This window comes from Lupinus angustifolius, chromosome LG11, assembly GCF_001865875.1.
Source record: "Lupinus angustifolius cultivar Tanjil chromosome LG11, LupAngTanjil_v1.0, whole genome shotgun sequence".
NCBI lineage: Eukaryota > Viridiplantae > Streptophyta > Magnoliopsida > Fabales > Fabaceae > Lupinus > Lupinus angustifolius.
This window is the reverse complement of record NC_032019.1, coordinates 10430293-10443128: the sequence shown is the minus strand read 5'-3', so window position 1 is coordinate 10443128 and position 12836 is coordinate 10430293. Positions and strand designations below refer to the sequence as shown.

The 12836-nt window shown below is 34.2% G+C and overlaps 1 protein-coding gene across 2 annotated transcripts; it reads right to left on the bottom strand.

Annotated features, from left to right (window-relative positions):
- Positions 359 to 9786, bottom strand: LOC109360682. 2 transcript variants are annotated; one of them, XM_019605730.1, is made up of 15 exons: positions 9005 to 9785; positions 8403 to 8489; positions 7629 to 7738; positions 7110 to 7160; positions 6370 to 6541; positions 5793 to 5889; positions 4112 to 4335; positions 3828 to 4031; positions 3215 to 3700; positions 2896 to 3105; positions 2397 to 2585; positions 1751 to 1914; positions 1459 to 1611; positions 1262 to 1340; positions 359 to 1151 (listed from the first exon to the last, which is right to left on the bottom strand). In XM_019605730.1, the coding sequence occupies exons 1-15, from the start codon at positions 9455 to 9457 to the stop codon at positions 675 to 677; spliced, it is 3156 nt and encodes a 1051-aa protein (XP_019461275.1). In that variant the 5' UTR covers positions 9458 to 9785; the 3' UTR covers positions 359 to 674. The 2 variants fall into 2 exon arrangements, with proteins under 2 accessions (XP_019461275.1, XP_019461276.1); XM_019605731.1 differs by lacking the exons at positions 3215 to 3700; positions 3828 to 4031; positions 4112 to 4335 and adding exons at positions 4672 to 5157; positions 5285 to 5488 and having other exon boundaries at positions 5569 to 5889; positions 9005 to 9786.

Sequence of the window (12836 nt, the reverse complement as noted above, 5' to 3'; positions counted from 1 at the left end):
TGTTAATGTGCCCTCATTTTTATCTTGGCCCCAGTATGTAACAATTCCAGATTGTGCATTAGAAACCAGATGCCAAATCAGTAAGGAAAGAATTGAAAGTTTCTTCCCCATACTACTAGCAAGTTCTATTTCAGGGAAAATGATACAATATATGTTAAACCGACTAGGAGAAGTGTAGAAACTCAGTGGTACTTTCTTCAACTTTGTAGGGAAAAGTCAAGTAATACTTAACTGGGATATCCATTATTGTATGACTAGTGCAAATTAGAACTTTATAAATTAGATATTAGAAAGATTATAAATTACAAAGAATGGATAGTATAGGAATTTACCACAAGATAAATTAGAACTTTATATAAGCCATGGATAAAACTGCTTTTTGAATAGTTGCACGTGGAATACATTGCTACAAGTTAATTTCACTCAAATTGACAAGTACTATCAAGATTACAACTTCCCACAACTCTTTCCTCTAAACCAATCTATTATCCTGAAAGAATGGAAATACAGAAGCAAAAAATAGAACTAAACAAATTAGACTACTTTACATATTAGCACCAATGACTAAAAGGATGCAATTTTTACACACAAGACCCCCAATTAAGTGTGCATTCTTTCTGAATGAAAATCACAAAAAATCGATAAGAATTACAAAAGAAAAGAATTATCAGGATCTACTTAAGAGTGGTGTTTATAGTAGATCTTGATGCTTTTGCTGCAAGCAAAGTTGAATTAGAGCTTTCTTCCCCTTCGGGCGGGGGCTTAACGTATTTCCCTATTACTTGTTGACGGTGACGCCTCCTCATTCTATCTTGTTTCTCTAAACTATTTTGCTTCCTCTTTTCCCTCTGCTTCTGCCTTAAATTTCTCTCTCTCTCATATAAACCTTGCCAAAATACTTCACCTGTTAATGGCCACAACCAATGCCTGTTAGGATCTCTGGAATCTGACAACTCCGCCAAATCCTCATCCATGCTCTTAAGTATGCTGTATGAGAACCATTTGATCCACATTTTACCCCTACGGCTCTTGAACTTGTGTTGTTCCTGCATTACACCCGTTTCAGGGTTCACATACACCATCCTCCTTGCACTGTGGTATGCCCACACATTTACTAGTAGCTCGAGAAGCCTTGAATAGCAATGCTTATCCTGCAATTTGCATATTTATTCATGCATTCAGATAAGTCGCGAAAAATAAGCAGCGAGGAGAAAATGGATAAGAAGACCAAAAAATACGAATTTTTTGAGGAATAAATTACTTTTGACAAACTCAAAGGGCAGTGTCCGGTTGAATGGTGCTCATCATACATCTGCATATCCAATGCATCGACAAACATTCTGCACGTATGATAGCTTACTTCAGTTATTTAACAAACTTACAAGAGAATAATTTTCTTAATCGAGAAAATGAGTTTCTTATTCAATCAATGTTCTCCATTAATGAAAGCTAGCATACCTGGAGAACATTACAAATTCTAAAAAGGATCTTGTAGGCAGAGTCCAACTCTGCATGACAGACCAGGTGTCGCCATCTATAGGCATAGGCGGCAAAGAATGCATATCATCTTTTAACCCATACATCCTCCTCATGGCTTCTGAGAAAGCAAACCTTCAATCAAACACATTCATAAAGAAAATCAGGATACATATTGAAAATTGTATAAGAAGAAGCAAAACAAGGGTAAAAGCAAACTTCCATATACAAATATACTCAAGAAAAAGAACAGAATGGCTTTAATAGATCTTACTTGCAATTTCCAGCATTTATGGTATCACAAAATGACCAAAAGTCCTTCCGCAAAGGGTTTCGAGGATCCGTATCCATGCGCACCCAAAAATAAAGTGCATCCCCAAACTTTTTGGATTGGATAGCACCTAATAATGCATTTTCAGCAGTTCTGGATAAGGATGCCTGTTAAAACCCCAAGCTAAATGTCAAATAACCCAGAACAAGAAGAACACAAGAAATTTAATTGATTGTTTCCACTTAAGTCATTTTCCTGCATTTCAGCCTTTATGCACAATTGACACCACTAATTAAAAAAGGTGAGAAAAGAAGCTGCACAACTGAAGGTTTAGTACACACAAGATCATTTTCCATCCATAATCCTTATGGTCACAATTTCTAATCAAAATCTCTAATTAGAGAAAGAATCTTCATCCTTAAGCCTAAAATAACTTCCCATGTCACCGATAACTTCAGTATCTATATATATAAGTTGAAGGGGAAAACATAATATAAATCAGCATCACAACTTTCTAAGAATCTAACCTAACCTGATTGACAAGGATAAAAATAACGAATTTATTAAGACCAGTATCTATTTTCAGAGATGAAAAGTGTATTAGGAGGTATATCTTCAGAGAAATGAGGTACGAAAAAGAATCGTATACCTTCCTTGCTGTTGCTCTCCAAGACTGAAATCCAACCCAGGCATTTTTGTGTAAACGGTCAATTATGTTTGCAATTGCAAAGAAGGCTCCATATTCACCAAGCACATCTCGATAGTAAGTGTTGGTAAGCAGTGGGAGACGAGACGGTGCATCAACATCATCTCTTCCCGGTCTTCGACCTTTAGTGGACTGAAAACATCCAGTCACCCGTTGTGTCAGATTGAAATCAACTACTACAGAAGATTTGAGGCATTGTATGTAGCATACCAAACTAGAGAGAGAAAACCAGAGCATGAGAACCCGAACGAATTAGCACAACAAGAACAAACAACACCAAATGTTAAAAAATAGATAGCCATAGGCCACAGCAAAAAATGAGAACACATTGAATAACATCAACACAATTTGTAACAAACATTTATACTATTATATAAGAACATTTCCTATCATGTGCACTGACAAGTGAAAACCATGATTTTGACATACAAACACAGCTTACCAGGCTAACTCCACGATAAAGAGATCTTCGATGCAGAAAAGGCCAGGACCCTTCACCATAGTAAGGTTCATACATGCATAGTGGTTGTCCCGTTCGCTCAAGCTCTCCGTCATCCCTTTCATGCAAATCATTCTTTAACCTATCAACCTTCTTAGCATTTCGATATGCTTCTTCCCATGTTCCATGTGAATGATCTGTTCTATCCTTCAACTGCATTAAAAGTCAAAATGACTTAAGCTAGGCTCACCAGCCATGCAAATGGAAGTCAAGAGAAACTCGATGCCCTAATTCCATAAATTAGAACAACCCCTAATCTTACCTCTTCATCCTCTCTCCTTTTTGTTGTGATAGCCATCTGAATTAATTTCTCTTCTTCCCATATGCTATATACAAATGAATCATTAGATGAAACAATAATAGTGGATCTATTATTTTGAGAAAGATTCCACTTGTCCTCATATTTATCTAAAAAAGTGTGACTTCTTGTTGTCTTATTTTCATATGTTAATTTTGGATCTGCTTCAAACAAATGCCACTGCCATTGTTCTTTTATATTGGGGGATATTTCTGAAACAGCCTTAGGAGGAACAACCTCTGATGGAAACCGAAGAATATTCTGAATTAAGGATGCATATTCCTCAATTGCTTCTGAAACCATAAGGTTCTTTGCAGTGCTTCTCCCTATTGAGGCAATGTGACGAGCCTGTGGTGATATTTTCCCGTTTGATATCACTTCCGATACAATTTGTCTCAGAAGTCTACTACTGTCCTTCGGGAAAAGGTAGCCATTCACCCTGTCATCAACCTAGTTGATGTTGACAAAACATTTTAGAAAAACATGGCAAGAAAAAATCTTCAACTCAATTTGCATATTAAAAATAGTAATAACATCTTAGATGTTTGGAAATTGGAAGTTAATGTAAATGCCATACATATTTTCTGATCATGGGAATATCTGGAGCAACAATTGGTTTCTCAAAACACATGGCTTTCGTCAAAATATCTGGAAAAGACTGCTCTTCAAGGAGGGATCCATATATTACAACATCCGCTGTTGCAAGAACAGAATTTGTATTCAAATCTCCAGCTATGTGCTCGATAATACCTCTTGGATATTTCAAGCTATGAGCCATGGTCTAACCAAATAGAATACAAATATAAGAAACTTCAAACTATTTATCCACAAACAAAGAAGAAAAGATATAGCGATATATACCTCAAGAGCGACACTGTAGTTATTTGTTAATTCTCCACTATGAACAATGATTCGTAGTTGTGCACTGGAATTATCTTTGCCTGATGGGAAGTCTGCTAGAAGTGGTGATAAAGCCTGCAAAACAATGGCATGCCCCAACCACATGCCCTTGTACAAAAACTGACTTCCAACAATTGCAACAACCAAATCTTCTCGTCCATGGCCCATTCTGATGCGCAAATCATGTTTTTGTATGGCCATAAATGCATCTGCGACGATAAAGAGATCTTCGATGCAGAAAAGGCCAGGACCCTTCACCATAGTAAGGTTCATACATGCATAGTGGTTGTCCCGTTCGCTCAAGCTCTCCGTCATCCCTTTCATGCAAATCATTCTTTAACCTATCAACCTTCTTAGCATTTCGATATGCTTCTTCCCATGTTCCATGTGAATGATCTGTTCTATCCTTCAACTGCATTAAAAGTCAAAATGACTTAAGCTAGGCTCACCAGCCATGCAAATGGAAGTCAAGAGAAACTCGATGCCCTAATTCCATAAATTAGAACAACCCCTAATCTTACCTCTTCATCCTCTCTCCTTTTTGTTGTGATAGCCATCTGAATTAATTTCTCTTCTTCCCATATGCTATATACAAATGAATCATTAGATGAAACAATAATAGTGGATCTATTATTTTGAGAAAGATTCCACTTGTCCTCATATTTATCTAAAAAAGTGTGACTTCTTGTTGTCTTATTTTCATATGTTAATTTTGGATCTGCTTCAAACAAATGCCACTGCCATTGTTCTTTTATATTGGGGGATATTTCTGAAACAGCCTTAGGAGGAACAACCTCTGATGGAAACCGAAGAATATTCTGAATTAAGGATGCATATTCCTCAATTGCTTCTGAAACCATAAGGTTCTTTGCAGTGCTTCTCCCTATTGAGGCAATGTGACGAGCCTGTGGTGATATTTTCCCGTTTGATATCACTTCCGATACAATTTGTCTCAGAAGTCTACTACTGTCCTTCGGGAAAAGGTAGCCATTCACCCTGTCATCAACCTAGTTGATGTTGACAAAACATTTTAGAAAAACATGGCAAGAAAAAATCTTCAACTCAATTTGCATATTAAAAATAGTAATAACATCTTAGATGTTTGGAAATTGGAAGTTAATGTAAATGCCATACATATTTTCTGATCATGGGAATATCTGGAGCAACAATTGGTTTCTCAAAACACATGGCTTTCGTCAAAATATCTGGAAAAGACTGCTCTTCAAGGAGGGATCCATATATTACAACATCCGCTGTTGCAAGAACAGAATTTGTATTCAAATCTCCAGCTATGTGCTCGATAATACCTCTTGGATATTTCAAGCTATGAGCCATGGTCTAACCAAATAGAATACAAATATAAGAAACTTCAAACTATTTATCCACAAACAAAGAAGAAAAGATATAGCGATATATACCTCAAGAGCGACACTGTAGTTATTTGTTAATTCTCCACTATGAACAATGATTCGTAGTTGTGCACTGGAATTATCTTTGCCTGATGGGAAGTCTGCTAGAAGTGGTGATAAAGCCTGCAAAACAATGGCATGCCCCAACCACATGCCCTTGTACAAAAACTGACTTCCAACAATTGCAACAACCAAATCTTCTCGTCCATGGCCCATTCTGATGCGCAAATCATGTTTTTGTATGGCCATAAATGCATCTGCGTCTAATGATTCAGCAGGGGAACCAGGAATGACATAAAAATTTCCAGCATCAAAAGTGGAGTAAATCATCTGTGGATTTACATAAAAAAAACAATAGTTATCAATTACTAATTAGTCCCAAAATGATACAGTAGGCAAATTATCTTGATGCTAATTAATAGTTACAGTAATAATTATAATTATAAGTTTATAACTATAATGTTTACACCATAGATATAAAATAATGACAGTGTCCAATATGAAACTTATTTACATCTTTTGATGAAGTGGTTAATAGTGAAATAACCGTGAATATCAACAAAGCAGATTATATGAACTAATGGAATGTGTGATTACATGAAAATGTCGTTGCCCATTACAACAACAACCAAGCTTTTATCCCACCAAGTGGGGTCTTTGCCCAGTAAGTACAAAAGAAATAAACTTGTACCAATGTCTAGGCTAAAGTTTAGCTTATCAGGCAGTTAGGTGAGTGAGGTTTGAGTAGAGGCCCTAGGTATGATGCCCATGCATCAAATAAATAAAAGATACTATGTCCCATAATATTACCGGCAAGGCATAGTTTGGAAAGACAACAACTGTTGAACGGTTGAAGGATCTTCTCCAATCATTCAAAAGTCCAGTCTTCCCACTAGCCGTATATTGCTTTGAACGATAAGCAAGAGAATTTTCATGAATGATCCATATGAGAGGTATAGACTTGAAAGGTTCCTGCAAAAAACTGCAACAAATAAAATCATTCATGTTATTTGATTAAGGATATTGCGATTGCATGATAAAGTCACAATGAGTGAAATATCCCATTCTCCATACTGTAGATTGCATCATTTGTATGTTATGAACATCAACTTTGAGACAATGTTTGGCAAATAAGTTAACACAGGTCAGAATATACAACCCACCACAAGAACGAAAAGTTGTAGCAATCATGTTTATATTGCAGTGATAAAGATGCATGTACAGGGTACTCTGAACTCTGAAGTTTGAATCTAAAAGACCAAATTCAGTTTTTGTGTTAATGGAAAATTTCCAGGCACAGAAGGAAAAAAAAAACATTAGAATAGGTAAGGTTTGTTGTGACCGGTAGAAATAAAAACTTCAGCATTAATTTTTATATATGATCAACAATAAATAATATTTAATATCATTAAAGTGGGAAGAAAACATATCAGACAACTACCAGAGGTCGTTCCTTTGAAGAAATATTAAGGAGTGTGAAGTCATTAAATAATTCAGGTAACAACCATATTTAGAATCTTCTCCTTTAGAAATTAATATACGTATCTTACCAAGAAAAGGCACCCTTGGCTTCAAGAGAGCTCACAATTATACCGTCGTAGCTGCAAAACACAGGCATTCTTATCAGATGCAAACATAATTCAGTCATCCAACCAAAACGGTAGGGTTTTCTCTGTTAGTAACACATTACGAAACAAGCCCAAGTGAATCTGGGATATGCTAATGCAAGAATAATTACACTATCCTAGCTTTAATATTCAAAAAAGGAATTAATACATATCTCTCTGAGGCTAGAAAACTAGAAGTGATGATTAAGAGAATCAAGCGACATTCTTGTACACAAAATGAAAACAGATATATAGATATAAAGGATTAATCAAGGAAACAGTATTATAATCTGGCATATAAAACAAGACATTATTTGGCTGTTATTTTCCAATATGTAGTTAATTCAGTGGATTGTTGAACTACGGCAGATACAAGGAGGCAAGGAGCATCAACCACAACTTAAAGCTCATGTCAGCTATATAAAACTTGAAGACAGCTTAAACATTAGAATAACAATATACTTTAGCCAGTCTACAGCACCGTCTGCCTTGCCGCAAGTTTGAATGACAGTGACCGGAACTTTTAAACTTATCCACACATTACGCACTGGTCCATCTTCAATTGAAAAGACCTGCAAAACATAGGAAAAACTTGAACTATAATAATCTATGTTGAAAATGGTGAGGAGGTGAATAAATTCTTACGTATTCTTTAGAGACACTATGACAAGTCAACATATTCTTAAGGACTTCAAATATATACTTCCTTAAATGCAAAACCCTGCTTCAATTTTAAAAACACTCGTCTAGCATGATACTTTGTGAGCTTGGTGAAACGGTAAGGTGGATGTTTAGTGACCATGAGATCACAGGTTCGAATCCTGCAAAAAGTCTTGCTGCTTGTGGGGTAAGGCTGCTTACATCTACCCTCCCCAGACCCCACTAAATGTGAGCCTTGTGCACTGGGCTGCCTTGTGCACTGAGCCTTGTCTAGCATGATACTGGATATGAACATCTGGTAAAAGTACCCTCGCTTACCCAATGTGGTCTTTGAAACTAATATACAGTAAGCATGCATAAAATAGAGGGAGACTGGATTTGGCATTAAAATTCAAAATTCCTGTTTGCCTCTATTTTCAATCTCGTCCAAAAAACAGTACCATAATATAAAATATGCATTCTGACACTATTGCATATCATACAGAGACATTGATCAGTTAGCTAAATCCCCTTTTATTTTATTTTTAAGAACAATATTTTTCAGCATAAGAGCGGGAAAAAATTTAGCTAGAGTACCTGGATTCCATAGCCAATCTCTAGCAAAGCAGCTGCAATTGTTGCCATAAGCAATGCTTGTGAATCAACCAACAGTTCTCCAAATACCTTCAAAAGAAATCAAAATAATATATCTATTCAATATAAAGAGATAAATGAATAAAACAATATATATCGATAACAAGGAAGATGTCAGAGGATTTAAAATTTTAATTAATAACAAACTTCATTTTCACTTAAACAGTCCTAAATTTGTGCAAAATCTGAACCATTTTTACCATTAAAAATAGTTTATGCTGGACTATATGCTTAACCTAAAAAACTTGCATCTAATTGAAGGGGGCATTTGGAAGAGCCTATAAAAAGCTTATTTGGACTCATTATATAAGTACTTCAACATGTCTTTGGAAGAGTTTATGAACTTACTACAAGGTCCTTTTAGCGTATCTCAATAAAGCTTAAGCTCTCATGAGATGAGTGAATATAGAATAAGCACTTAATTAAGTTGTTTACTCAAGCACACGCATTAATTATGCTCACAATGAACATGAAGAAACTTTGCAAATAAACACCAATACAATAGAAGTGTATCAATTTCACCAGAGAAAATTAGGTGAACTAACCAGTGCCAGCTGAGGCTTCCTATACCCAAAATGCAGTACTGTCTGGTTCAACAAATTCATGTCCCTACCAACATCCTTCCTACGAATTTTCTCCGAAATCTTCGGAACAAAAATAGCATCCTCCCCAATGTCCAAAGCATAATTCTCAATGTCAAACACATAATTCTTAAAGTCCTTATAGTATGACACATTACCAGAACGCATCCTCACAGCTCTGAATGAATTCCCTGACTTTTCCACAACAGAAATAGGCAAGAACATTTGGAAAACAACAACCAAACACAAAAACACTACCACAGTGCAAATCCATTGAATGTAATCAAGTTTCTTGAACATCAAACGTGAGAAGCTGGATCTGAACCTCTGTGAAAAAGGGTGCTTCTCTTTTCTACTTGGTTGAGAACCAAATAAGCTCCCTTTCTTTGATGGGATCATAGATTCCGAAGAACCCATTTTTAGAGTTCCATCAAATTGGGGAACTTTGGATTAGGATAAAGCTTCAAACTTTGACTTAAAACACATGCAAAGAAGAATACCCAGATGAGAAAAATCTAATGGGGTTCAGGGAAATAGCTCAAGGGAGCTAAAAAAGTTAAAAAAACTCAAACTTTGATATTTGAATTCAATAAAATTGACCTTTGAAGAATGGAAGGTGTTTTTGTTTGATGTAGATTTAGGTGATTGTTATTGTGAAAGAGTGTTGTCAGAGTTGAGTAGCTGTTTAAGTAATATAAATGAATTTTTTTCACTGAAGGACAATAAAATGAGCTTTGGCGTTGAACAAATGAAACAAAGTTTTGAGAGCAAAGGACTCGGAAACAAAAAAAATCTAAGCGACAAAAAAATAAGGAAAAGTTAAAAATGGTCCAAAATTTATTTTAATTTTCCTTGTCCGAAAAGGTAATGTGCTGTTATCGATAACCTCTATGTGCATTACACGCGTGGTATAGCACGTGATGTTACTGCTTTTACATGAGAATGGATGGTACTGGGCGAGCACATGCTCAATATTAAAAAGTGTATCATTTATTGTAACTAATTAGAAAATTATATAATTATTAAATTCTTATCGTTAAATATATTTTTAACCCATCGTATAATATATAGTGAAACATTTTATAAGATAATAATATAATTCCAACTATGATGATAAAAATATCCGAATCATGTATATGTATTATAGCTTTTACCTTTCATATTTTTCATGCATATTAAAACATAATTAATACCAATAAAATAAAAATGATATATTGATTTTATATAAACTAGCGTGTTGACTGACACTTTATGTCGGTCACTTGCATTCTTATTTTTTCTGATATAGAATATATCATCTTCATGTTATATTATTTAAGAAAACTATCATAGGATATATGTTGGAAGTTAAAAATGAAAGTAAACTATCATGCTAAGTAATTTATCCATGTTTCATATTTTATGTCATAATCAATATAATTCGGTTATTTATTGAAAAAAGCACATTAGTTTGGAAATGGAAGGTTTAAGAATTGATGTGACCGTTAAAAAGAAACATTAGTTTACGTTAAGAGAAATATAATATTTAGAAACATGAAATTAGAATTATAAAGGGTAAAATATGAAACATAAATTACTCCATGGAAGTTATTTTATGTTTTCCTTTATCTATTAGTAAATTAAGATATATATATATAATATTTAGAAACATGAAATTATAATTCTAAAGGGTAAAATAGAAAACATAAATTACTTCATAAAATTTATTTTATGTTTTCCTTTTATCTATTAGTATATATATATATATATATAATTCACTTATCCATTGCAAAAACCACATCAATTTAAAAATGGGAGGTTTAAGAATTGATGTGATAATTAAAAAGAAAACAATAATTTATATTAAGAGATATATAATATTTAGAAACATAAAATTAAAATTATAAATAGTAAAATAAAAAACATAAATTACTCCATAGAAATTATTTTATGTTTTTCTTTTATCTATTAGTATAGATAGCAACCGTGTAATTTTGTATTATTCATATACTGTATTTTCTATTTAAATTTAGCATCATATCCTATTTCAATGCGGGCTGCTACAAGCCTTAGCTCATTGCAGCTTTTGTCGTGCATGCTGCTAGATCTATCATCCCACAATTTATATTCATATATGCTGCTACAACTTTAAAGTATACATTTTTCAATAAATTAAATAACTCTACCCATTTTCAATGTGCAACTAATCATTTGTTACTGAATAAACTTCATAACTCACCATTTTCTCTTTTCACTCTTCAATTTCTATTATTATTTCAATAAATTGGAGTGGCTGTAGTTGACGGACCGTGCTTCAATTACAAACAAACATGTCCCTCTCCTCACGGCTTCAGTTCAGCATGGAGCTTATGTTTTGACTTGTAAAGAAGGTCACATGTCTTAATATTTTCTCATGTATTTTTATATTTTCTTTAAACAAATGTTAAGTGCTAAATTGTTAAGGAAATTCATATGCTTTTGGAGCATCGTATTTATGCTGTAACTGTGTAAGATTTCTGATAACTTAATAATCTTGTTTTGTGTATGAAATTTATGTATTTATGTTGTTTCAGGATAAGATTTAAGAAAAAAAAAAGGAGAAAAAGGAGAAGATTGGTACTTCTGAGCACCGCAAGTCTCGCCCAATTGAGGAGAGGGTCGCCCAAGCCACAAATAGGAGAAAAATCACTAGAAATCACTGTTGTCCCTTGCCCAAGCTACAATTGGAGCTAAAAAGGTCCTGATATCCTGCCTGATCATCGCTTAAGCGAATGATCCTCGCCCAAGCGAGGGATGTCTCGCCCAAGCGAGGTACTAAGGTCTGAAAGCCTCTTATTTATTCGCCCAAGCGAGAATCTCTAGCTTCAGCGAAAGTTTGGAAGTTGGAACTGATATTAGCGGTTTCGGAAGTCAGAAATGGATCCCATTCACTTTTCAGAAGATATTTGGCACGGAAATAGAGAGAAACACAGGGAGATTAGGATAGAAATTGTGGAAATGATACTACTTCGCATTATTCCTTGTATAATTTAATTATTCGAGTGTTGTAATAGCGAGAATGAATGATTAGATCTTGTTTTGGGATTCGAAATGTAATCTTCTAACCTTTGTACTTCTGAATTCGATTTAATTGTAATTGTTATTTAATTTTGGGAACTTCATCCTGTTCTTAATGCATGAATTTACTTTGCTACTAATTTCTTGTTCTTGGGTTCACGTTTAATTGAGAAGTTAAACTTGACACCGAACCTAGATCATCTTCGTTCATACATCATTGCTCTAGGAATGGAGAATGATGCATAAATTGTTTTTACATGAAACTTAATGCTAATTAATTGGTCAAATAATTAATGATATATGCATCTGAATCAGTAACTTCACAAGTCATTTGGAATTGAATCCATGAATGTCAATGAGAAATAACGATACATTTCGATCTCAGTTTACTTTACTTGTTTTTCGTTCAATTTATGATTTTTCACAACCAAATACAAAATTTTATAAAAACACCACTTTAAATATATACTCAATTCATTCTTATAGGAATTAGTGTAAATCTAATTTATTCCCTAAGGACGATATCCCAATATTTTACCGAATTTTATTACTTGAACGATATTATGTACTTGTTGTTCCATAAAGATCTAATAACACACCTGCATAATCATATTCTATTAATAAAAAATATAATTAAATTTGAAAATTTTGAACACGGATGGATATTTTCTCTTTAGCTTGAAGTCATGGGGTTATGTTTCACGGTAATAGTTTTTACTCACGCAACTGCTAGAAATCATTGCTACATTCATTAAAATTG

What these genes read in the sequence shown, in the direction of transcription:
- LOC109360682 (XM_019605731.1), bottom strand. Translation starts at nt 9,457, where the DNA reads ATGGGTTCTTCGGAATCTATGATCCCATCAAAGAAAGGGAGCTTATTT. An exon ending in GGAAGCCTCAGCTGGCACTG is followed by an intron (nt 8,490 to 9,004) that starts GTTAGTTCACCT and finishes TTTCTTTTGAAG; the next exon opens with GTATTTGGAGAACTGTTGGT. An exon ending in GGAGAGCAACAGCAAGGAAG is followed by an intron (nt 1,915 to 2,396) that starts GTATACGATTCT and finishes GGGTTTTAACAG; the next exon opens with GCATCCTTATCCAGAACTGC.